This window comes from Stenella coeruleoalba (genome assembly GCF_951394435.1).
Source record: "Stenella coeruleoalba genome assembly, chromosome: 13".
NCBI classification, from domain to species: Eukaryota; Metazoa; Chordata; class Mammalia; order Artiodactyla; family Delphinidae; genus Stenella; species Stenella coeruleoalba.
In genome coordinates this window covers 63,949,498-63,974,993 of record NC_137159.1, presented here as the reverse complement: position 1 = coordinate 63,974,993, position 25,496 = coordinate 63,949,498, and the positions used below count along the sequence as shown (strand labels likewise).

The window sequence follows — 25,496 nt, the reverse complement described above, 5'->3', positions numbered from 1 at the left end:
AGAAATGAAAATGGAGACAATTTGTTGTAGATCTGCCCAACAGGAAATTCTGAAGGAAGTTCTTCAGACAAGGGAAATGACACCAGATTCCACCAGATGGAATAGTGTGGGGTTTATAGCATAAGTAGATGTAAAATTCATACATTTTAATATATTATGAGTGCTGTAGAGATCTTAAGGATAGTGAGATCTGTGAAACTGTCAGTGTTATTACAAGAAGAACGAGAATTTTATGGTGCTTTGTAGTTTTTAGTTTTTTAAAAACATGTAGGTTGGGCTTCCCTGGTGGCACAGTGGTTAAGAATCTGCCTGCCAATGCAGGGGACACGGGTTCGAGCCCTGGTCCGCGAAGATCCCACATGCCACGGAACAACTAAGCCTTTGTGTCCCAACCACTGAGCCTGCGCTCTAGAGCCCGCGAGTCACAACTACTGAGTCTACGTGCTACAGCTACTGAAGCCCACGCACCTGGAGCCTGTGCTCCACAAGAGAAGCCCCTGCAATGAGAAGCCCGTGCACTGGCTTCTGAGTGCAAAAATAAATAAATAAATAAAACTAAAAAAAAACCATGTGTAGGTCATTTATAAAATCATTCTCACAGAATTGTTTGGGAGAAAGAACTTAGATGATATGAAAATCAGATTGTAAGAGATAAGGAAGTGGTGGTGGTAGTGGGTGTAGATCAACCACACATTCAGGGGAGTGGAAGTAGTTGCAGGAGCAAACAAAGTTTTTGTAGAATTATTTTAAACAAATTCTGAGAGATCCTTCTCTTATAGTAATTCTGATAGGATAGAAAGGGTGGGGATGGAGGGAAGAGGAAGGCACTGATAACCCACTCTTAGTAGAAACAATGGCCAGAATCTAGGTGATCTAGAATTATAAGTCTACAGAATCCATAGGTAACTAGGTGATCAAAACTTTCCTGAAGGAGTCTTGGTGTAAAAAGTATCCTGCTCAAATGTATCCACTCTGCTCTCCAGACTTTTGGATCATACACTGATATCAGTAAAAACGTCTTAGTATGTACCCTATATATGTAGCCCATGAACTATTGAGCTAATATATTATGAATGTTATAAAACATTCTAAACAGAAGATAAAAAGGAAGAGAAATACAAAGAAACAAAAGTAAAGTTCTAGTATTATTGGATCACAGCATTATATTTTGTACCTTTTGAGGATGGTATCTAGTTTGAAGACCACTGCAGTGACAATAAAATGGGATGTACTTGTAGTTATTTTGTTTCGGATCACCTGTCTATATTTCTATTTATGGAGTATACATAAAATTTTATACAACTGGAATATCATATGCCTTTTAAAAAAAATCATGGACAGCTTTAAAATTCAATCTTGCTTTTTACCTTTACTATCATTCCTCCCCACTTGAACCATACTACTCCCCTTCATAGATAACTTAATAACCTAGTGCCTAAGCTGTGCTATGTTTCCCATGTCCATACATTTATTATTGCTTAATAAATAAGGACATAGTATATGAATGTTTCTCCGTCTTCATTTTCTAACTTAAAGTAGGTTGTAGAAAATCCTCCAACATAGATAAAACTCATTTTTAATGGTTACGTAATATTCAGTGTTGTAAATGTGCTGATTTATTGAAGCATTCTTCTATTGGCCATTCAGCTTGTTTCCAGTGTTCTTAACTTTTTTTGCTCTTATAAACAGTGATTCAATAAACATGTTAAATATATATCCTTATGTACTGGGCTTTATTTCTTTAAATTATAAAAGATGCAGTTACTAGGTCATTGGATAGCTTTATCTTGAATTTAAGTTTTCTAGATTGATTTCCAAGGTCTTAGAACTCACATTTCCACGAGTGATGCCAAAGAGTATTGTTCTTCTCTCACTTTATGTCCCTGTCAGCCATCGTTCCATCCTTTTTTCCCCACATTTTCGTGATTTGAAAAAATCTTGGCAGAGTGGGTGTGACATGCAGTTTTAAGTTTGCATTACTGGTGAGGTTGGGCATCTTCTCAGTCTTCTGGATTTTTCTCTTCAGGGAATTGCATGTTCATGTCCTTTGTCCATTTTCTTACTTGGTTTTGTTCCCATTGGGTTACCCACTTGTTTTGTTGTTAATTTATAAGAGATCTTTGTATCTCATACCCATATTTTTCACGTGCATTGCAGGTATCTTTTCTAATCTCTTATTTAATTATTAACTTGATTTGTGGTATCTCTATGCACAAACCAATTTCTGTTTTCTAAAGTCAGTGTAATTTTTCCCAAAGTCAAATTTGAATTATTTGCTTAGAAATTCCAGTGCAGAATAGGGTGACAGCCCTGAGAGCAAAGTTCTCCTAGTATATACAGGAGCTGGAGAGGCACTGCCTTCACCATGTTCTCTGGATAGACCTACCATGCAGGGGACACATTGGGCACATACCCAAGCAAGGTTTGTTATGAGCCCTGTTGCCCTACTGTGGGAATATCCAGCAGGGCAAGATTTACTTGATTGCATTTTGCTGCCTCTCACATAGTTGTGTCCTCCTTGTGCCTCAGACTTATTGAAATAGGCCATATTTTTTCATTAGGTAATATTGGTTTTAAGAAAACAACATTTCCAGCAGTGTAGATCTTGCAGGTCCTGTAGGGCAGTGGATATTTTATTTCAGCTGGATCAAACCCTGAAAGAGGAATGGAACAGATGTTTGAATTTGGTTAAACGCTTTCAATATTTATTACTTAGGTGACCTAGTTTAGCAGCAGTTGTATTAGAAAAAAACAAGGCCATTTGGGAAAAACAGAGTTTATTGCATTCACTTTAAAAATCAAAAAACTGTCCCCTTTTAATTTTAGTTAGCTTGAATGTGGGGAAGTAAAACCCCAAGAGATTCTCTTCCCACTTTGAACAGATATTTACATGTATACTACATTAAAAGTAGTTTCCCATATGAAATATTTTTTGATGTGACTAGAGAACAGTTTTGGAGCTACAGTTCTTGATGTGCTTATAACTGAGTTTCGGAGCTGGGGGACTTTTGAGGTCATCTCATAGAGCCTTACACCTTATAAATGAGGGAACAGACTTAGAGGAATTTGATCCACGGCTCTCAGAGATGCAGTGGCACAGGCAGAAGTACAATTTGAAGCTCCAAAATCTGATTCAGTGTTTATGCTTTCTCCATCTTGAGTCCTGTGGGTGCCGTGTCCTGGAAAAGTGAGCTCTTGGATCCTTGTACCGTTGTATCCATACCTGACTCTAGATGCCAGTCTCAGAGCTCAGTGTAAGGAAGGTGCTGGCTAGGAAGAGGGAAGACTGTAGAAGAACAGCTTGTCTGACAGGTTCCCACTATCTTTTTCATTCTTCCGGGTTTATAGGTAACGAGGAAGGAGTGTACAAAGTTAACATCCAAAACCAGAAACCATGAATGTCCCTTTCAGCTGCCATTAGGGTCCATGATGGAGAGTTGACTAAAAATTCATGTAAATACAATAGCTCTAACAGTGCTGTGGGAGAAGAATTTGGAGAATGAGCAGTTGGGTATGAAAGGCTTCCCGGACAAGTGGATATTTATTTCCCATATCTGGCCAACCAGCCATTTATTCCTTGCCGTGTTGTAAGACATGGGTCACTGGAGAATGTAACATTATGGCAGCAGAGGCTGAAATCTCATCATGTGGTATAAGGAGCAGCTACCAAAGGGAAGAGTGTTAGAAAGCAGGAGGGGAAAGAAACTGAAGTGATAATGTGGGGGATATAACATATACCTGATTGTTACTGTAAAATTGGCATCTTAAGCAGTTGGCTAAAAGGAGACAAAAACATATTTGGAATAGACTGAGATGAATAAGCCTTACGTTTTATCATCCAGAAATACTGAAGGATGGGGAACAGGAAGGGTAAGAAACCTGCCCTTTCCTTCCCTGTTTTTTTATTATTATTTTGTTTAGTTTTGGGTTTGGTTGTAGGGAATCTGGGGTCTTTTTTACATAGGTTTTTTTTTTTTTAATAGTGGTAAACCTTGGCCATTTTAACCTTTTTAAGTGCACAAGTTACTGGCATTAATTACATTCATGCTGTTGTGCAACCATCACCACTGTGTTTCCAAAACTTTGTCATCACCCCAAACAGAAACTCTGTGCCTATTAAACTATAACTCTCCATCTCTCTCCCACTATTTTTCCATTCTGCTCTGTCTTCATAACTTTGCCTATTCTTGGCACCTCATTTAAGTAGAATCATACAGAATTTGTCCTTTTGTATCTGGCTTATTTCACCTCACATCATGTGTTCAAGGTTCTTCCAGGTTGTAGCATGTATCAGAACTTCATTCATTTTTATGGTTGAGTAATATTCCATTGTGTGTATATCACATTTTGTTTATCCATTCATCTGTCAAAGGGCACACCTTAGGTTGTTTCTACGTTTCACCTATTATACATGATGCTCCAGTGAACATTGGTGTACAAGTATCTGTTCGAGTCCCTGTTTTCAGTTCATTTTGGTCATATACATGGGAGTGGAATTGCTGGACCATATGGTAATTATGTCTTTAGCTTTTTGAGGAACTGCCAAACTATATTCCATAGTGGCTGTGGTGCTAGGTTCCTTGACTCTCTATTGGAAACTGGTGGAGGTCTCTCACTTGTAGGTATAGCTATATAGATAACTGACCTCAGGGTTGCTGAATGGGACTGTAAATTCCAAACTCAATATTTACAAATAACTTCAGAATTTTTTTTAATAAAAATTGTTTGAAACAAACATTGCTTTTAACTATACATTTGGGCAGTCTCTGAATATGAATTCTAATGTTACCAGAGGGGTGAAATCCTGTATTTGTGCTCTCCTCCTTATTGGTGGAGGGGAGTAAAAGAACCTGACACCCTTGTGTGTGCATCAGATATTGTGCTAGGTATTTTCACACACTTAACTCACTGATACCCAAGAAAAGTATAGGTAAAGTCATATAATTAGTGTACCTCCATGTTTACTAAATAATGAGGCTTCATTTTGTAAACCATAGAACTCACAATTCTCAGATCATTATATCAGAGGAATGAAAATGTTTCTCTATGCTTGTAATCTGTATTTTGATCAAGGATCACACAATGAATTGTAAAAGACTTTATTTAGATTATGTGTGACATTAATATATGTTAATTAATAAAACTGAATCGTTTTTAAAAAAACAAATCCCACTTCACGTTGTCTTTACATTAACTTTGTGAGGTGGATGTCATTACTCTCATATTGCAGTGAGGAAATTGAGATAATTCTCCCCTTCCTTCCCACGGCAAGTGGTAGAGTTAGGATCTGGTTCCTAGAATTTGATGAAAAAGCTTTGCAGTTGTCACTTCCTCAGTAGGGTAGAAGCCCTTAATTATTGTTTACATTTTGCATTTTTCTTAGATTGTATTTAGTTAGCTTTACCCTGGGCTCTCTTAGTTTAGATAAATAGGAGATGGCTGCAATTCCTTTTAAATTTGTGTGCAGGGATGCTGTCCCAAGTAACCAAACGTAGTAACTCATTTTTGACAAAACTAAGGACTTTGGTTATTAACAATATTTCCTTCCATGGTTACTTGCTAAATAAATCATCAAAACCTTGAACTGAATAAGTTTAGTCATCTGTGCTTTTCAGAGCTTTTGAGCAGTTACCTCATCCTTTGCAGATAGGATATCTGCCTCATTAGCTTGTAGCTTTTTTTAAAAATTTTATTTTATTATTAATTTTTATACAGTAGGTTCTTATTATCTGTTTTATACACATCAGTGTATACATGTCAATCCCAATCTCCCAATTCATCCCACCACCACCACCACCCTCCCACCCCCGCTTTCCCCCCTTGGTGTCCATATGTTTGTTCTCTACATCTGTGTCTCTATTTCTGCCTTGCAAACCAGTTCATTTGTACCATTTTTCTAGATTCCACATATATGCCTTAATATACGTTATTTGTTTTTCTCTTTCTGACTTACTTCACTCCGTATGACAGTCTCTAGGTCCAACCACGTCTCTACAAATGACCCAATTTCGTTCCTTTTTATGGCTGAGTAATATTCCATTGTATATATGTACCACATCTTCTTTATCCATTCGTCTGTCAATGGGCATTTAGGTTGCTTCCATGACCTGGCTATTGTAAATAGTGCTGCAATGAACATTGGGGTGCATGTGTCTTTTTGAATTTTGGTTTTCTCTGGGTATATGCCCAGTAGTGGGATTGCTGGGTCGTATGGTAATTCTATTTTTAGTTTTTTAAGGAACCTCCATACTGTTCTCCATGGTGGATGTATCAATTTACATTCCCACCAACAGTGCAAGAGGGTTCCCTTTTCTCCACACCCTCTCCAGCATTTGTTGTTTGTAGATTTTCTGATGATGCCCATTCTAGCTGGTGTGAGGTGATACCTCATTGTAGTTTTGATTTGCATTTCTCTAATAATTAGTGATGTTGAGCAGCTTTTCATGTGCTTCTTGGCCATCTGTATGTCTTCTTTGGAGAAATGTCTATTTAAGGTCTTCTGCCCATTTTTGGATTGGGTTGTTTGTTCTTTTAATATTGAGCTGCAAATATATAAAGAGCATGAGCTGTTTATATATTTTGGAGATTAATCCTTTGTTCACTGATTCGTTTGTAACTATTTTCTCCCATTCTGAGGGTTGTCTTTTTGTCTTGTTTATAGTTTCCTTTGCTGTGCAAAAGCTTTTAAGTGTCATTAAGTCCCATTTGTTTACTTTTGTTTTTATTTCCATTCCTCTAGGAGGTGGGTCAAAAAGGATCTTGCTGTGATTTATGTCAAAGAGTGGTCTTCCTATGTTTTACTCTAAGAGTTTTACAGTGTCTGTAGCTTGTAGCTTTGATAATTAGAAATAGAAGAAAAGTGGGGATGTGCATGACTGGAATTTCTTTGTCTTTTCATTCTTTTTTCCTCTCTTGCTATTTGTTTTCTCTTTTTCTTTTTGTGAATACTAAGCAATATTGCCACCTTACATGTCAGTAATGTTTTCTACTTTTTAACTTTTTTCTTCTAGTTTTACTGATTTTTTTCCTACTTTTCAAAGTACTTGTAAATAGATGATCTCCTTTGATACAGGTTTTAAACAATTTCATATACTTGTAGTTTGTAAACTCTTAGAGAATGGTTTAGACACATAAAAACAGAGAAAATAGTATGGAGAAACTCCAAAGTATCCATCCTTATCAATTCAGAGCCAACTGTGTTCTTTTATACTCTGCCTACTTCTCTTCTTCCCCCTGATTATTTTGAAGTCAATCTGTAAATATTTAGCATATATTTCAGTATCCCTAAAAGATAAGGGCTCTTAACACATACTCTCAAGACCTTTATCCCACCTAAGATAATTAATAAAATTTATCATTAAGAATCCAGGTAAATTTCCCTAGATGTTTCATAAGTTTTTAACAGCTTATTTGTTCAAATGGGGATCAAAAAATATTTATCGTGGCAGTTTTTGTTTCTTAAATATTTTGATCTGTGAGTCCCTCTTCCCTCTTTTTTTGTTTCCTTGAAATCTCTTCACTGAACTGTAGATTTTGCTGGGAAATTAACATGTACTCTGCCCGTTGAATTTGCTGTAAGTGGTGTGTAGGTCTAGATGCTTGATCACATTCAGGTTTGCTTTCTGATGGGACTGTTTCCTAAGTGGCAGTGTGCTCTTCCATCATGGGGCATGTGTTGTCTCTTTTTGAGATGTTATTGATTATTGACTACATTTCAATAGGGGTAGCAAATATGGTATTTTAATTCTATCCTTTTTCTGCTAGAAAAATTTTCCAAACCATCTTTCCTCAGTTGTTTGCTTGAGGTTCAGTTTGTATAGAGAGAGTAGCAGGTTATATGTTGGGCTTTTTCAGAGAAACAAAACCAATTGCATGTGTGCATATGTGTGTATGTATATATACCGTATATAATGAGATTATTTTAAGAAGTTGGCTCATGTGATTATGGAGGCTGGCAAGTCCAGATTTGAAGTAGAGCCTACAGGCAGAGATCCAGGAGAACCTAACCAATGGTGCAGGTAATGTTAGAAGGTAGTCTGCTGCACAGTTCCCTCTTAGTCAGGGAGGCTGGTCTTTTTGTTCTATTCAGGCCTTCAACTCATTAGATGAGGTTCACCCACATGATGGAGGGCAATCTGCTTACTCAAGAGTCCACCAAGTTAAATGTTAATCTCATCCAAAAACACCCTCCAAGTTGAAACATAAAATTAACCATCACGGGCTTCCTTGGTGGTGCAGTGGTTGAGAGTCCACCTGCTGATGCAGGGGACACGGGTTCGTGCCCCGGTCCGGGAAGATCCCACATGCCGCGGAGCGGCTGGACCCATGAGCCATGGCCTCTGGGCCTGCGCGTCCGGAGCCTGTGCTCCGCAACGGGAGAGGCCACAACAGTGAGAGGCCTGCGTACCACAAAAAAAATAAAAAATAAAAATTTACCATCACATGAGAGTGTAGTGCTAATTGTTGATTGACCAGTTTTCAAATAATGAGTTGATTAACATCTTCCAGAGGTGACTTAGTTTTTTTAATGAATGGATACATTTAAACATATTTCAAATAATTCAACTCAATCACAGTTATTCTTTGGCTAATGGAGGCTTCCTCAAATTGCTTCATTAGACCTTTTGAACTTCTAGACCTATAGTGATGTCACTTCTCTCATTTCTAATATAACTTATCTTCTTTCTCTTTTTGTTTATCAGTCTAGCCAGAGATTTATCAGTTTCACTGATCTTCTCAAACAGCTTTTATTGACTCCCCCCCGCCCAAATTAATATATTTCTGCCTGGTCTTTACTTCATTTCTTTTTATTTTGGGTTTTATTTTCCTTTTTGCTGGTTTTTTTATTTGGAAGCCGAGGTCATTGATTTGAGACCTTTCTTCTTTTCTAATATAGGTGTTTAGCATTACAAATTTACTCCTTGGTGTAGTGGTTTAGCAGCATCCCACAAATAGGTTGTGTTTTCATTTTCATTCAGTTCAAAATAATTTTTATTTCCCTTTTGATTTTGTCTTTGATCCATTGGTTATTTTGAAGTTTGGTTTTTAGTTTACAAGTATTTGGAGCATTTTCTAAAGATACTTCTGTTATTGATTTCTAATTTAATTCTGTTATGGTCAAAGAACATAATTTGTATGACTCAAACCCTTTAAAAGTTACTGAAATTTTTTATATGGCCCAGAATGTGTTCTATCTTGGTAAATATCTTGTATGCATTTGGGAAACATGTGCTCTGCCCTTGGGCAAAGTGTTCTATGAATGTCAATTGGGTTAAGCTAGCTGATAGTGTTGTTCAAGTCTTCTGTATCCTTACTGATTTCTGTGTACTTGTTCTGTCAGTTGAAAGGTACTAAACCTGCAGTTACAGCTACAAAGTTTTGTCTACTTCTCATGGCTTTTTTTTTTTAGGTTTTCGCTTCATGTATTTTGAAGCTCTGTTATCAGGTTCACAACTGTTGAGGATTCTTATGTCCTCTTGATGAATTGACCCATATCCTTATGAAATGATGCTTTTTATCCTTGATAATATTTTTTGCTCTGAAATCTACTCTGCTTATTATTAACAGCACCACTGCAGCTTTTATCTGACTCATGTTAACATGTTACCTCTTTTTTCATCCTTTTGTTTTTAAGCTATTTGTGTCTTTATATTTAAAATGGAATCGTTGTAAGCAGCATATACAACACCTGGGTGTTTTTATTCAGTCTGACAGTCTTTGACTTTTCATTGAGTTAAGACCGTTTACATTTTTTAAGCACTTAATTTCAGTCCACTTCATTTAAAAAAAAATTTTATTGGAGTATAGTTGATTTACACTTCATTTTTTTTTAAATCTCCCAAGCATTATGATTATTAAACTTCCCAAGAGGAGGCCTTGCTCACTGTGCTTCTTAGAGTCTCTTCTTCATTACAGCTCTTTTATTATAGTCCCCTCCCTCCTAGGAACTTCGGATTAGAGGGTTGGAGAATTCCTTGAATGTTCGCATGTAGCAGTCAGGTACAGAAGACTCTTCTAACCAGGGCTATTCCAGGGCACAGGGTGCCTCTGAGAGGCCAGCACTTGAGGTCAGACACATGTCTTCAGAGGAGAATGTGAAGACCGTGAGAGTAGTGTGAAGAATTGTTGGTGCAGCCCTGAGCCTTTCTCCCTTGTTATCCCAGACAATTCATGTCTGGCCCCAAATGCTTCTGACCTTGTTGGCATAACCAAAGCCATACAGTAGATGGGACTCACCTTCCTTAGAAAGCGGGTTAGGGACCGACCAGATCTTATTTTTGCATCGTGTCTTTATGGCACATCCTCAGCCCAATGCTAAGCAGTTTATCTCCAAGGGTTTTCTCCAACCACATTCTATACTGTTCCTTTGAGGAGTTCTAATAAAAGTGATTATTTTCTTGGCCATCCCATTACATTTTCAGTGATATTCTAGCATTCCTTACACCCAAGCCACCCAAACAACTTGAGTACAAGGCCACCTTCCTGTGGCCTTAATGGGGCTGCCAAAAGACACAGGTGGAAGTTGTATGTTTTTTTATCAATTTCTTTATTGTTGAATCTAAATTCCTGTGTTCCTGGCTGCATCATTTCTGTGGACATCTTCATTGCTACTCCTGGAGGCCATTGGCTCTTTACTCAGGTATTCATGACACCTGTTTTGTGATGAAAGCTCATGGTTACAGAAGTGTTTCTCAACCTCAGAACTGTTGACATTTTTAGCCCGATAAGTCTTTCTCATGAAGGACTGTCCTGTATGTCATAGAATATTTAGTAGCATCCCTGGCTTCTACCCACTAGATGTGAGCGCCTTACCTCCAAGTCCTGATAATTACAGATGCCTTCAGATATTGCCAAATGTCCCTGGTTGGGAGTCAAATCACCCCAGTTAAGAACCACTGGTAAAAGAAAATCGGTTCAACTTGGTTGCGTTTACCATGTTTATTCATGATGACCACCAAAGCTCCCTTAATTTCCATGTCTTTCCAACATGCCCCCCAACCCCCAATATCTACCTTCCTTAATTTTATTTTTTCAGTATTTTTTGTCTTTTTCATCTCATTTGCAGTGTAGGACTTTTTACTGGTCTATCCCTACATTGATATTTTCAGTGTAATCTTTACTTTCTTCCTGTTCTCATGACGGTGTTTGCTTGTTTCGTTTCACTTTCTCTGTGTTTGTTCTGGCGTGCTCCAGCCCTCACTCTGTTACTGGAAGTCTGTGATGTCCTTTAGTCTCCTCATCAGCAGCCTTTTACCTCCTTATTTTTTTTGGTTGGATAGATAATTTCCTATGAATGGGGTTACTGAAAACAAACACTTGTCTCCCCTTACCTCTGTGTGTGTGTGTGTTACTCTGCCTAGCGACCTCTTCCTAGAGGGAGGTTTTTCTTTGTCCGTCTCTTTGCACGTTGTCCTTGAACTTTGCAGGAAAGAACCTTTCTCCCTCAAATCACAGCTTGCATTTCTTATTTACTTTGGTGCATTCTGTTCTTTGAGGAGCATTCACCCACGCTTCTAAGCTACTTGAAACACAACCAGGGCACATATGACCAGTTGAATTTTGTAAAGAGAAACAGGCCCTGAAAGACTGGAGGTGACTTCTCTGTGGCAACACTGTTTCCTCTCCCAGTTTTTCTTCATCCTGATTATAAACCTGAGTGCCCTAATCATAGGGGAGAGGGTTTGATCATGTCAGACCTACCTTCTGTGGGAAACATTTTATGGCCTGTTGGAGGCTCCCTTCTGTGAGGTCCAAAGCCCTTTCCTTAAGTGGAAAGGGGCTTGGGTGTTGCCAGATCCTCCCACCTGCTCTACAGGTCAGATAATGGATTTAGCAGAGATATGGAAAAATTTAGTCCATTCTCGTGCCAAAAATTGCCACTGTGAAGGCAGAAGTGTAAACAGTGTGTAACTAATCCCTTCTTTTAAGGAAAGAAGTTTTATGTAATTGTTTCCTTTCTAGTTACAAAGGTAGAGGTTTACACAGATTCAAGTCTTCAGATGGCTGGCTGTACCCCTGATTTCTGGCCTGCTTCTCTCCTTTTCCGAGTGTCACCAGTAGAGCACCCATCAAATGTTTCACCCCATGCAGTCCCACTCCTGTCACTAGTAAAGTGGCAGTGCTGAGGGGGCTTTGACCTACAACCCAACCCAGTGGCCTTTTCCAATTGCTTGTTTCCCTGCCTTTCCTGCAGCAATTTTCAGATGGTCCTCTCTCCTTTCCATCTAGAAACTTTCTTCCACTTATCGTTTCTGTATCTATGTTCGTTTTGTTTTTATCTCCTCTTGATTTTCTTTGTGTCCCCACCACTTAAGCGCAACTAGCCTCCAAGACTGTGTGGTTCCATAGGTTTTTTGAAACATTTTTGCCTTAGAAGAATTTGGAACATCACTGTTCCTAAACTCAGGCTTTCTGTATCTGCTCCCCAGAGATCCACCCCACATTTCTATCTCTAAAACTAACATAATTATCTTCTCCACACACTCGCCCTTTTTGTCTGACTGCCTTAACTCGGCACACCTCCTTGCCTTTACTTTTCCTCTTGGACTTGAACCAAAAATACCCTTCTAGTCAACCAGGCTGGAAACCTTCATCATCACTTGACTCCTTTTCCTTTTGCTCCCCGCCACCCTTAATTTAATCCTCAAGTCCTATTACTCCTTCTGGTAGTGACCTCTGCCAGTGCTAGATTTATTCCCTTTAAATGTTGTCTAAAAACTGCTTGCCGTAGGAGATGAAGATTCAGCTCATTCATTTCACCTCTCGTTCCCCACCCTACCTCTCAAACATCATTGTTTAGTATTAAGAGTTTGTCTCTGCATACTCCACCAACACATTTAAACCTCTGTTTCCTCTTCGGTCAACTTCATCTTTCAAGGTTGTGAATGTTCTCTCATGACCCTCCATTTTGTAAGATGAGGGCAGTGGCTCTCCTCATCTTCCCTTCACTTCTCCTCTTCCTCTTCCAGAATTTTCCAACCTCCTCCAGCTAGGTATGTACATTTATATCACCTACGTTGGTCACATGGGTTGTTTCTAGCAGTTACAGCCTTCGCAATATTGTCTGTGGGTGTTCCACTCATTGCCCAGTATAGGGTGCTTGGGTTGCTCCCTCTGTGTGTCCACAGTCAACATCTCTGTGCTTCCTGAAGGAGTGTGTTCCTAGCATCAAATGGGAATGGATTCTCCCTTTTCCCATTCCGTCAACTGAGTATATATAGTCAAGTTTCTCCAAAATCTCAATCATGTTTTCCATTCTCATGACTCCCCCTTTTCTCCCTAGGATCATTCTCCTGGAGCTCCCTGTCTCCTGGTTGCCTGGCAACCTTCCTTTTAGGGGAAATATGGGAAACCAATCTTGAAGCTAGGGGATCTCCAAACACCAGAATGAGAGGGCCTTACTCTGGGGGAGTAAGTTTTGTGGTTTGTACCACATAGTTCCATTCTTTTAGAGAAGAAGACTCATTTTTTCCCTGATGGGGGTAGAAGCCTGACCCTTGGATGTTCTCTTTGCTAGAATCAGGGAGAACAGCTGCCTTCATATGTAGCCTTCTTAGTGAAGACACCAGTGTTCAGCCCTACTTCTCATTATCACCCTGTGCTTTACTTGGTTTGAGTATCCAGAACATGTCTGTGGTCTCCTGGGAAGATGGCTTCCTCTGTGCCTGTGCGATTTTTTTCGACCAGTGTCCTTAAGCTACTTTGTGACCCATTAGGAGTCAGGAAGTCATGACATCAATGTAGTAGTTCAAGACTGTCATTTAAAAAAGTGACAGGAGAGAATATTCGTGTCCTTTGCATAGTAAGGATAAATATACTATTTTGTAATAGTTAGCTGTATTTAAAAAAAAATGTATGGATGTGTACTGGATCTCCATGTAAAATGTGCTTCTTACTGTAGATTGAAATAAAAGAAGTTAAAATATTTAGGTATGGCTTCCTTCCTGCTACAACAGTCAACATTTCTCAGTCTGCCCTCCTCTCTTACAGATTTGTTGAAATTTTTCCTGTATGTGTTAATGGGCTTTGTGAAACATTTTTAGTATCCTTGGTCAGTACCTGTGCCACACATCAGAAAGGATGCTGGAGCCGAGACCCTGAGGTCTCCAGCTCTGTCAAATGTGAAATTCTTACTTATGGGACTGAGTGGATATCCTGGGGAGTCCAGTGGAGTGGGGGAGGGAGGAACACTAAAGGCTTGAGACAGTAGATGTTTGTCAGAACAGAGTACTTCAATATTTTAATGACTAGTGTGGCTGTCCTATTGCATAACAGCCAAATGTCAAGTCTGGATTTTTCTTTTTTTATTCCTTACCTATAACTTTTAGGGCTTCCTTGGAAGGGAAAATATATGGGTGCCCGCAAATCCATTTTGAACCAGGGGTCCTGTAGTTTTCATTTTAATCTAATTTTCTTTAAACATTTTGGTTTTCCCTTAAAAAATTATTTATAATGCTATGACAGATCTGATTTTCACTAGCGATTGTTAAGCCTTTTTTTTTTTTATGTAAAGGGCTGGGGGAAGAGAGGAGAAAATCCCAATTGAGTGAGATTTGTTTTCTTCTTCCCTGGGAGGTAGGAAACACTACATATGCTTGAGTAAAAGAGAAGGAAAAGAAGAGTTAAAGAGGATCTATATTTGTAAGGCTGAGAGATGGTCCAAAGTGGATATAATTGTGAAGGGTGAAATTAGAGGAAAAGGTAGATGCCAACCATGAAGGAGGAAGTGAGGAACAGAGAGTAGGATGGTGATTACACTTGATTTCTATTTGTGGAATGAGTGAGTGGACAGTTGCCTCTACTTGCCCCACATGGTGTCACTTCTTATGGCTTTGCTTCTGCATGAAGCCACGAGACAGAGTGGCCTGTCTGTTCATCTGTGTGTGTCTGTGTGTCTGTCCATCTGTGTGTGTCTGTGTGTCTTTGCGAGCACATGTGTTTATTCACATACTCGAATTGGAGGAAAGTGAAGGAGATGGAGGACGAGGAAGCACAGCTCTGTGTAGTTTCATATTTGCAATGTGTTTGTCGCTTGTAGGATAGTTATAGTAAGACGTGGGTACCATTACCAGTACTATTACTCATTTCCTTTAGTTAATGATGGCTGACGTTTGTTACTCAAGTTCTAGACCTGGTACAGCTCTCTTGTTGGTTCATTACCTTTTTGTTATGTTTAGGGAAAAGGAGCCCACACACACATGTGCTTTCAGCTCGGTTTCTTGCTGCTTCTCACTTCTGTGATTCAGAGGGGAGAGAAAGGGAGGACCTGAACTAGAAGGCAGAGCCCACGGTCACCCTTATCTGGCAGTGGCCAGAGCAGGAATTAGTTGTAGCAGCTTCAAGGTCTCTTGGAATGCCGGGCTGTCCTCTTCTGAACAGGAGTCAGCCTGTACTTCTCTCAGCAGGTCCCAGTAGTATAGTGACGGGGTTGACAGTGTAGCTGGGGAGCGAGTTGCCCCTGAGATGAGAAGGAGGGCTTCCCCGTTCCACAAGGCTGACAGAGCAGCCTTGTGGTTCTTATCAGTCACCACCAGATGTGTCCAGCTGTTTCACTTTCTACTTCATCCCAATCAAACATACTTAAAGTTCAAACCAACACTTACATCATCAAAACAAAAGTGTTTACAATGTTAAGCTTTAGGCTTTTAGTAACTTAAGTCAGTCATCCAGTGACTAAGAGAATGCCCTTCCACGGCATTGTGTCTGGGACAATCTAGGCACGAGATGTATTTTCCTAGGCTTTCCTGGGACTACAGGGTTGAAAGTAATAGGTTTAGATCGCTGACTGGCTAAGAGGGAAGCACCCTTAATCCCAGCCTCTTCTATTTGTCTCTAATGGTTGTCTTGTCTCACAAACTACCTCATCCATCCCCACCAGAATGAATCCGATAGGCTGGGTTTATTCAAGATTCTGCTACTGCTTTTGATGAGACACTGTGTGGGTGTTTTTGGTGGCTTGATGATTTATCTTTCTTGCTCGCCACCCGTGGTGTCTTTTCTTCCTCTTGTTCAGATAGTCCCTCATTAGGGCCAGTCTTTTGGGAAGATGGTTGACTGGGCTAAACTCATGCTAATAAGGTGCCACAAAACCCCAGTTATAGTATGGTAGTTTGGAAATATTGTTCGGTTTAGATGGCTTTAACGTGTCACAGTCAATAATATTCAAGATTATAGCAGAGGGCAAGTTTCCTTCCAGAGGCTCAGTTTGCTGCTAAAATGGTCTGTTCCAACAATTTTAATAGCAAGTTTGCATTTTCCAGGATTAGTGGATGTATCTTCTTTATATTCTACATTGTTTGTCTTGCTTAGTGAATGATTTCAATTGTGTCCCTCAGGGAGTGATTAAATCTTGATGAAGGCTTATTTTAAAGTATACAGTACATGCAGCAGAACTGTCATAGAAGAGAAAAGGGTTCAACCAGGAGGGTGAAAACACAGTAATCGTGTTCAGGAGTCCTCAGAGATCTTGACTCGTGTCATTGACAAAATTATGAGATTGTCATAAGTTATTATTCTTATTATTCTTAGAGACTAGTAATTATGAAACACTTAACCTGAATAGTACAGTTTTAATCATTGAGATACAGCATAAAATATTAAAATAACTGTTAACTACAATGTTATGAGTGTGTTTTTCCCCATCATCATAATTTATATTTCAAAAGATTATAAAATATTTTTCAGTTTTTGTGTGTTCAGATTTTTACAAGAATTTTTTTCTTAGCCCTGTGCAGTAGATATTCCATGATACAGAATAGGAAAGTGAAGCTCAAAGAGGTTTAATACCTTCCTGATATACATACCTGTTCATGTATGTTTTTGTCTTAAATATAACTTGCGTGTGTTGCATGAGGGCTCATGGTAGCTGTGCTTTCAGTGCTTTGATAGACTCCGTCTGTTGACGACCTGTATGTCCTTACACTTCTTGACTGGACAGGCAGAGTCCCCTTTATGCTGGAGGTTTCCAAGGGTAAGGTGTTATTATTTCTTAATATGTCATGACTACAGTATTTGAAGGAAAAAATTAGCCTTGCATGAAATTTTTATGCTCCTTTCTAAGTTTAACTGATTTCTTATTCTTTCCTTCTTAGTTGACTTTAAAAGTCCGTTATTAATTTCCTTATCCTTACTTTGTTTCTTTCCAGAGTGACACCCCTTTCCTCACAGAATGTGATGATTCATCATGGCCAGGCCCAGGAATATGTGCTCAAGCCCAAGTACTTTGCAGCTCAGAAGGTGATTTCGGGAGAGCAGTCTACTGAAGGCTCATTCCCTTTAAGATTTGGACACGATCATGTGGCAGCACCTTTTCAGTGTGAGTATGTCCTGTCAATCATCTTTCTAAGTTACAGTATCATGGTTTGGAAACACTTCGCTCTGTAGATGGCTTTAACATGTCACAGTAGATATAATTCAAGAATCATTTTTTAAAAATCCATACTGGTTCCTGAAACAACCAGACAGCAATATGGTTTCCTTCTTCAGAGGCAAGGCAGTTTTCCTGGACATTGCAGGATCTGAAGTGACTTGCCTGTAATGCTGTTTCTGCAAGATGCCTCCGTTTCCAAGATATACTTGCTCTAATTTTCTGTGCAGTTGTGTGGCTGATATGTTTACATTGATAAAATATTTTCCTTAGTGAGCTAGCCAGGATTTATTCCTTGTGAGATGTGTGCAGCGTCCTGCATTACCGTCCGAGATTTACCTACAGTGGATGTTTTCATGTTAGGAGGGCAATGTTTTTAGTGTATCGGTTCCATGGTGTGGCAGGTTTTACTGAGTTTGTAAAGAGCTATTGTATCAGTGGCCAGCTTGGTTACTATCTCGCTATGGGGGAGGTTCAAGGACAAGCCCCAGCTCAGAGGGTGGGGAATGTGATGATTTGTGGGTTAAATATTACAGAGTGTCTGCTGGCAGCATCTGGAGAAAACGTTCTTCAGTGAGGCGGCAGACCGTTCAAAGGGGAGAGCGGGATGCACGCACTCCTTCCAGCAGCTTCCTGCTCTGTCTCACGTTGACGGATGGCCTGCGCCATAAGTAATGAAAGAGAATGCCAGTTGTGAGGTTGAAAAGGACTGTCTTTCACCACCCAGAGTAGTGCGGAGAGCTGAGAGAGAATTCTTACTACTGTTTGGCGCTTCAGAAGCCTGTGTCTGTATGGGCTTGATTCCTGGGGAACACCTCCACATCCCGGAATTGGCCACTTAACAAAAAGAGTAGCTAACATAAGGTATGTACATTCCACTTTTCATCTTTTGAGAAAATTGTGCTCAGGACTTGAGGCTGGACCCCAGAGCAATAGTCTGAGGTGATTTATTGGGATGATGAGGGAACAATGGAGAAATTGTGTAGATCATCTCCTTGCCCTTTAGAAAGGATAGCTTCCAAGTTATTTGCAAAACAATAGACGTATCATCTTGTTTTTAAAGCTCCTTTGATTTCAGTGCTTAATAGCTGTTCTCTAGAAATATCCCTAAGTATGTAATATTTTTCTAATCTCTCAAAATCTAAAGAGGTACCACTATTTCCTTGAAGCTTTATATAGATCATATTTTATAGAAGCTCTCCAAAATGAGAATGTGATGGGAAGAGTTTTTGAAAGCTTATGATCATACTGATAAAAGAATTCTGAATTTCATGGAGGTGTCAGGAAAAGATGGTTTGGGAATCTCTGGTATTAAGACTGGAGACTAGTTTAATTTGCCTGAGTATCATCTAGAGCAAGGGTCTGCAAATTTTTTCTTAAAGGACCAGATAATAAATATTTTAGGCATTGGGAGCCAAGATACAAATTGTGGATGTTACATATAGGTACGTACATAACTATTTAAAATGTAGACATTTAAAAATGTAAGAACTCTTAGCTAGTAGGTTGTTTAAAAAAAAAAAAAGTCAGGTAGCTGGCTGGATTTGGCCCATGGGCTGTAGTTTGCCAACTGGTAATCTAGAGACTTAGTTTCTCAATCTACTAAAAAGACAACCTATGGAATGGGAGAAAATATTTGCAAATGATGCGACTGACAAGGGGTTAATATTTAAAATATACAAACAGCTCATACAACTCAGTATCAAAAAAGAAAAAACAACAACCACCCAATCAAGAAAGGGGCAGAAGACTTGAATAGACATTTTTACAAAGAAGGCATACAGATGGCTAACAGACACATGAAAAGATGCTTAACATCTCTATAAGAGAAATGCAAATCAAAACTACAATGACGTATCACCTCACACCTGTCAGAATGGCTATCATCAAAAAGTCTACAAATAACAAGTGTTGGAGAGGATGTGGAGAAAAGGGAACCCTTGTACACTGAGGATGGGAATATAAATTGGTGCAACCACTGTGGAAAACAGTATGGGGGTTCCTCAAAAAAGTGAAGATAGAGCAACCATAAGATCTAGCAATTCCTCCATATGATCTAGCAGTTCCACTCTTGGGTATGTATCTGGAAAAAATGAAAACACTACTTTGAAAAAATACATGTGCCCCAGTGTTCAGTGCAGCACTACTTACAATAGCCAAGATATGGAAGCAAACCAAGTGCCCATCAACAGGTGTTTGGATTAAGATATGGTGTGTGTATATAAACAATGGAATATTACTCAGCCATAAAAAAGAATGAAATACTGCCATTTGCAGCAATGTGGATGGACCTAGAGAATATTATGCTTAGTAAAATACGCTGGGCAAAGACAGATGCTGTATAATATCACCTATATGTGGAATCTAAAAGATAATACAAATGTATATACGAAACAGACTCAGAAGGGGGGGGGAATTAGGGGTATGGGTTTAATAGATACAAACTACTATATGTAAAATACATAAGCAACAAGGATATACGTATAACACGGGGAATTATACCCATTGTCTTGTAATAACCTATAATGGAATATAATCTGCAAAAATGCTGAATTAGTATGTTGTATACCTGAAACTAACACAGTATTGTAAATCAGCCATGCTTCAATTGAAAAAAATCAATCTGCTGAAAATATATAGATTTTGGACCTGATTGACTGGTGCCTGAAACAGGACAATTAAACCAAAAGATGCTCTAGAGGCCCTGTGTGTAAGCAACTGTTCTTCAGTGTCGCTGTTCCCAGCAACCCCCCCTCCTCCCCATGATGATTCGCAGACGTAGCTCCACTTGGTTTGGAGGCAGCCAGAAAAGCATGAACTACCAGGAAACCAGTTGTGTTAGATAAGTCTAGTTTCCTTTAATGTTAGTGTGACATGCCACACAGCGCTGGGGAGAGTAATGGATGTTACTCCTGGTTGTTTATAGAAAGCCTTTTGATACTGATGGAAATAACATTTTCACTGGTTGACCCATTAATGGCCATGCGGCTGGACTGAATTGCATGAATCACCATGAGTTCCTCAAACATAGAGTTACTCTATGACCCAGCAGTTCCACTCCTAATTATATACTCAAGAGAAGTGAAAACGTGTGTACACAAAAACATATGTACAAATGTTCATAGCAGTGTTATTCACAATAGCCAAAAAGTGAGAACAACCAAACTGCCCATCAACTGATAGTAGATAAACAAAACGTGGTATATCTTGCCATTGGCTGTTCAGCCACAAAAAGGAATGAAATATGATACATGCCACAATGTGAATGAACCTTGAAAGCATACTGAATGAGTCCAGGTACAAAAGAATCCAGATCACATATGATTCCATTTTTATATGAAATGTCTAGAACAGGCAAATTATATGTAATATCCATGCAGACAGATAGTAGATTAGTGGTTGCTGGGGGCTGGGGAGAGCAGGAATGGGGTGTGACCATTGATGGGTAAGGAGTTTCTTTTGGGCTGATGAAAGTGTTCTGGAATTAAGTGGTTATCATGGTTGCACAAAGTGTGAATATGGTAAAGCCCTGTTATGTTAAAAATAACACAAAAATACTTAAAAATTATTTCCAAAAAAGTAGTTATAAAAATTTCAAGGAATGGAGGGCACTGGTTCTCTCAGAAGTGCTAAGAATGGTGTTGGGTAGAGGGGATCTGCTTCATCCAGTACCTCCTTCGGTAATTTGTAGGAAAGATTTGACTATGTAAACCAAATTCTGTTGTGGTTGGTTTAGTAGTGTTTTTAACCTAGAGGGAGGGAAGTTGAAATGACATGATGATAACATTTAAAGGCAATCTTATAAAAACAGTCAGTTCAGATTATCTTAGTGTCTGCTCAGGAGCAGACCCAAATATCTCTCTCACACCTAAAGAGATTATTTCAACACAATGCACTAGAAAAAGATCTCGCTTGAGGGTAATAAGTATCCATTCCAGACTATCTGCTGTTGTGCTGAAAATACCATGGGGTGCTTGATGATATTAAAACCAGAAAATAACATTTCTATTTTGGTCCATGGTGGAAGGATTTTGTTATCATCAGGGTTAATAATGGAGAGCTTCCTAAGGTAGAGTGTGGAGTTCCTTATAAAGGAGAGCTTCAGGATGTAGCTGAAAAGCTCCCTAGACTACTGATTGGCGGCATTATGCAAAGAGTCCGAGAGCTAAGAAATTGGAGAATCTCTGATTTGAATATTCACCTGCTCCACTTTTTTTTTCTATTACCTCAGTTTAATATTTGGAAATTTTTAGAAATGTAAACTTTTATAATTGGATTTCTCATTGCTAATTCCAGTGGTTTTCCTCTCAAGGTGGACTTAGCTTTTAAAAAGGTTAATTATATTTTAAAGTTGTCTATTGAAATCTTACTTCAGATTCAACAAAGCCAAAATCTTAAATTTTAGGAAAGGCAGACACCATCTTTTATATACTACCTTTCTAAAGTTTCTAAAATTGATACAAGTCAGACTCTTAAAAGAGTTGCTAATTTATCTCCTGATGTGCTGAGAGACATGAGAGAGTCATTGATTATTGGCATTGAGAAAATATGATACTGTTCAGTTATAAAAAGTTAGGAGAAGCCCACTTTTAATTTTTACTTAACTTGTTAAACATAAGCTTTCTGCTTAGGTAAACACCCATAATGGTGCAGGAAGCACATACACAGCCCCATTAGGCCGCTTCTGACAGAAGAAAACCTTATAGTGCCTGCACTGGGACCCCAGGAAACATCTTAGCCCTGGATCCTATGGTCTGTGCTGACCCCTCCCATTCCTTGCAACAGGCCAGTCGACTCAGCTTCTGCTCCCACCCTCACCCCCCCCACATGAGTCACGGGCTGACTGGAATTCCTGGCTCCCCCATTTGAAGATACAATAGCCCTCCTCAGCAGGTCTTAGGTCTGAGAGGGAAGCAAAGAGTCCATTGAGCAACTTTGCTGCCCAAATCCCTGCAGCCCAGTTCTGGCCTGACCGCAGTCCATGTTCCCATACTCTGAAGAGCACGGGCCCTTTGGGCACACGAGCCTTCCTCTTTTAGCGACACTGTGGTTGAATGTGCTAGCATTAGCCTTCAGGCTGTGTTCACACTGCCACCAAGAAGCATAAGACATGAAAGTATCTCAGGGTTTGATGGCAAGTGTTATATCTCCCCAGGAAAAAAAGTTCATGTGTCTGGAGTACAGATTTTCTGTGGTTGCAGACTGATAGAGCGAAGACGTTGCCATTAAAACTGCATCTTCCTGGTTGTCCTGAGAGAAGAGAGTAGTTCTGCAGAAGGTTAGAGGACACATCCAAGATTTTTGCTTTAGCAAAACAAATCTGAAGTTTAAAGGATAGGCAGGCAGTGTTTGGCTTGGGCTGTTGTGCTTATGCCAGCCATTTCAAGTAGGTGGGCAGGAATACTCATTAAAGGCTCAGAGGCACAGTGCTAGTAACAGAATCTTCACAGGGAGGGAGTCTGTGGTGTAGTTCAGAGCACCCACCATAGACGGAAGTTGGCTTTAAGGAAGACCAGATTCATCCTCCACTTACCAGGCCTTTGCCAAAAGGGAGAAACCATGGAGTGGCAACTAGATGAAGGCAAATGTAGATGTAATAAGTACAGATGAGAAGACTTGGAACGAGATTCTTAAGTGCAGGATGAATTTGCAATATGGATGCCTCCAGAGGAAGAACAGTTGGAAAATGCGGGTGAGGAAGAGTCTGGTCCTGAGAACCACCCTCACCTCATTGGGGTGTTGAAGTTTAAGATATGAGTGATAGGAAGATCGTGTGAAGAGAGAAAAGGGAAGGGGAAATCAAGTGTGCTGGCAATCCCAGTTCTCTGAGATGCCCTCTCTGTTAGTTCCTGATTGGTTGGGAGCCCCACTAGGGCAAAGCTTTGCAGACGGACAAACTGGGCACTTTGGAGGAAGGAGAATTCCGTAGGCTTAACATTCTTCAGAACTCGAAATCCTCCCCTGCACGGAGACTACCCTTAGCTTGTCATGTGCAGGTAAGTGTCTCGAGGGAATGGCTCCACGCCAATACAACAAGTACGAAGTGACAGTGGAAGCTGTACCAGCCAGAAACGATCTTACATGAAGCTGATGCAAACTAACAAATGATTTAGCATTTAAAAAGGATACTAGGGGGCTTCCCTGGTGGCGCAGTGGTTGGGAGTCTGCCTGCCGATGCAGGGGACACGGGTTCGTGCCCCGGTCCGGGAGGATCCCATATGCCGCAGAGCAGCTGGGCCCGTGAGCCATGACTGCTGAGCCTGCACGTCCGGAGCCTGTGCTCTGCAGCGGGAGAGGCCACAACAGTGAGAGGCCCGTGTACCCCCCAAAAAAGGAAAAAAATAAAATAAAAAGGATACTAGGTGTGAAAACATACTGCCTGGAGGAAGGGTTGATAGTAAAGCTCTGTGCCTTTTCCCTTGTAAAATCAGCAAGTTCCTGGAGCTGCTTGGTCATCCCCACACAGTGTTGTTTGGGAATCAGGAGCATTGAGCCAGTTTCCCAGCCATGTGGCTATGTGGATCTTAGCACTAAGATGGCCAGAAGAAAATCACCCAGTCTTCAATAATTTCTGGTAAAATCCTTGTTGGCCTTAAAAGCCTAGACAGCAGAGCATCTGCATACTGGCTATAAAAATTGCTTGAGAAAAGCCTTCTGGTGGATGTGGGTGAACACCAAGGTTTTGCTGAGTTTGATGTCCTTAGGAATTCAGGTTCCTTTGAAGGACAGAGTATTACCTATTATAGAAGTTGTTCCATGTGTGGTCTTGCTGTGGCCGCCGTGCCTCAGTTGGAGGGGCGAGGGCAGGTGGTTTATTTCATCCAGGGGTTATTTGGTCATATCCCAGTCCCGGAAGGTATGTGGATGTGAACTTCTCATCGCCTGATTACTCACGCACAGTTCAAGATAGCTGGGCAGTGGTAGGCATGGGCTGATTGTAAACGCTGCCAAGAAGCTTATCCAGCAATGTGAAAACAGTGGAGGAAAACCTAGAGTGAGAGCATTATGTAACCTAAATTCCCCAGTGGGCAGCCTTCCGTGCCAGAGAAAGAGGCTTTAAACCCAAAGGGCCCAAGGTTTCATAACAAGCCAATCCAAGGATATTTCTGGGTGTTGAGACCGAGTTCAAGATATTGAGAAACACTGTGTGGCTCCAGAATATTCTGTGACCAAACTGTGATATTTCTAAGGAAACATAAAACACATGAATTCACAGTTTGCCTGAGGGAAACTACAGTGCAACGTTCTGGTAAGAGAAAACTTGAATTTGAAAAAAGATGGTGCCTACTCAGCCTCAGGATTTATTTACCAGAAACTGAGGGCGTGACTTGCTTTTTCTTCTAAATGGGAAAATAGCTTCTAGAAAATTAATCATCGTTAGAGTTGAAATGATACTTTTGATACAAAAGTTCTGCTTATGAGGTGTTATAAAAGGAATTAAAGTAGAATGCTTTGTCTTCTTGTGGGTCAGTCTCCTTATAGAAAGGTCCTCTTAGCATTGAAAATGATGGCCTTGTGGTGAATCTGTGCCCACTTTGTGGAGGTAAAGACCTCAGTACCTTCTTTGTGTTTTTGTGTGACATTTCTTAAAGAAGTTTTTGTGTTGTGATTATCTACAATTTTAGTTGTGCATTATTTTTCAGTATTGACTTAGTATTAGCGTCTTATGAAATTGTACTTCAGCTGAAAGCCAGCTGTCCTTGTTCTCCCTTGCTCCTCGCATACGAAGGTAGTAGAAATTAATACATGGCAGGAGTAGGAGGAAAACCTTTCTTCCCTAGAAGGTAATCGCAACATGGTTCTATGTGAGTAATTCTTCTGGCAGGCAAACTTTAAATAATGAAATATGTGTATATACACATAAACACACAAATATATTCAATCAAATACATAAATGTGTATTATTTAAAAATTTACTTTTTTGGAGCTCCTTATAGTATCCATATAGCAAGTATCCATTAAAAAAGTTTTCTTGTAGCCCTAACTGTGCTTCACAAGTTTCTCTCAAGGTACCAGTTTAACTAAATGAAAACATTTTAGGTAGGCAGTGGTGGCTCTTGTAAAAAAAATCATAGATATTTTAAAATCCTTGTATCCTAGAAACAGATTTGGAAAGCTTTGCTGAAAGCAA

At 39.8% G+C, this 25,496-nt stretch overlaps 1 protein-coding gene across 7 annotated transcripts in view; it reads left to right on the top strand.

The window, feature by feature from the left end:
- LTBP1 (latent transforming growth factor beta binding protein 1) overlaps positions 1-25,496 on the top strand; it is a 423,732-nt gene that overhangs the window by 131,706 nt on the left and 266,530 nt on the right. For 4 of the 7 annotated variants that reach the window (XM_079941107.1, XM_079941105.1, XM_079941104.1 and 1 more), the window contains exon 4: positions 17,145-17,314. In XM_079941107.1, coding sequence (XP_079797233.1) covers positions 17,145-17,314 — 170 coding nt within the window. Of the gene's footprint in view, positions 1-17,144; positions 17,315-17,755; positions 18,230-24,203; positions 24,615-25,496 lie in introns of those variants that run through there. The other 3 variants (XM_079941110.1, XM_079941108.1, XM_079941109.1) reach the window with 3 other exon arrangements.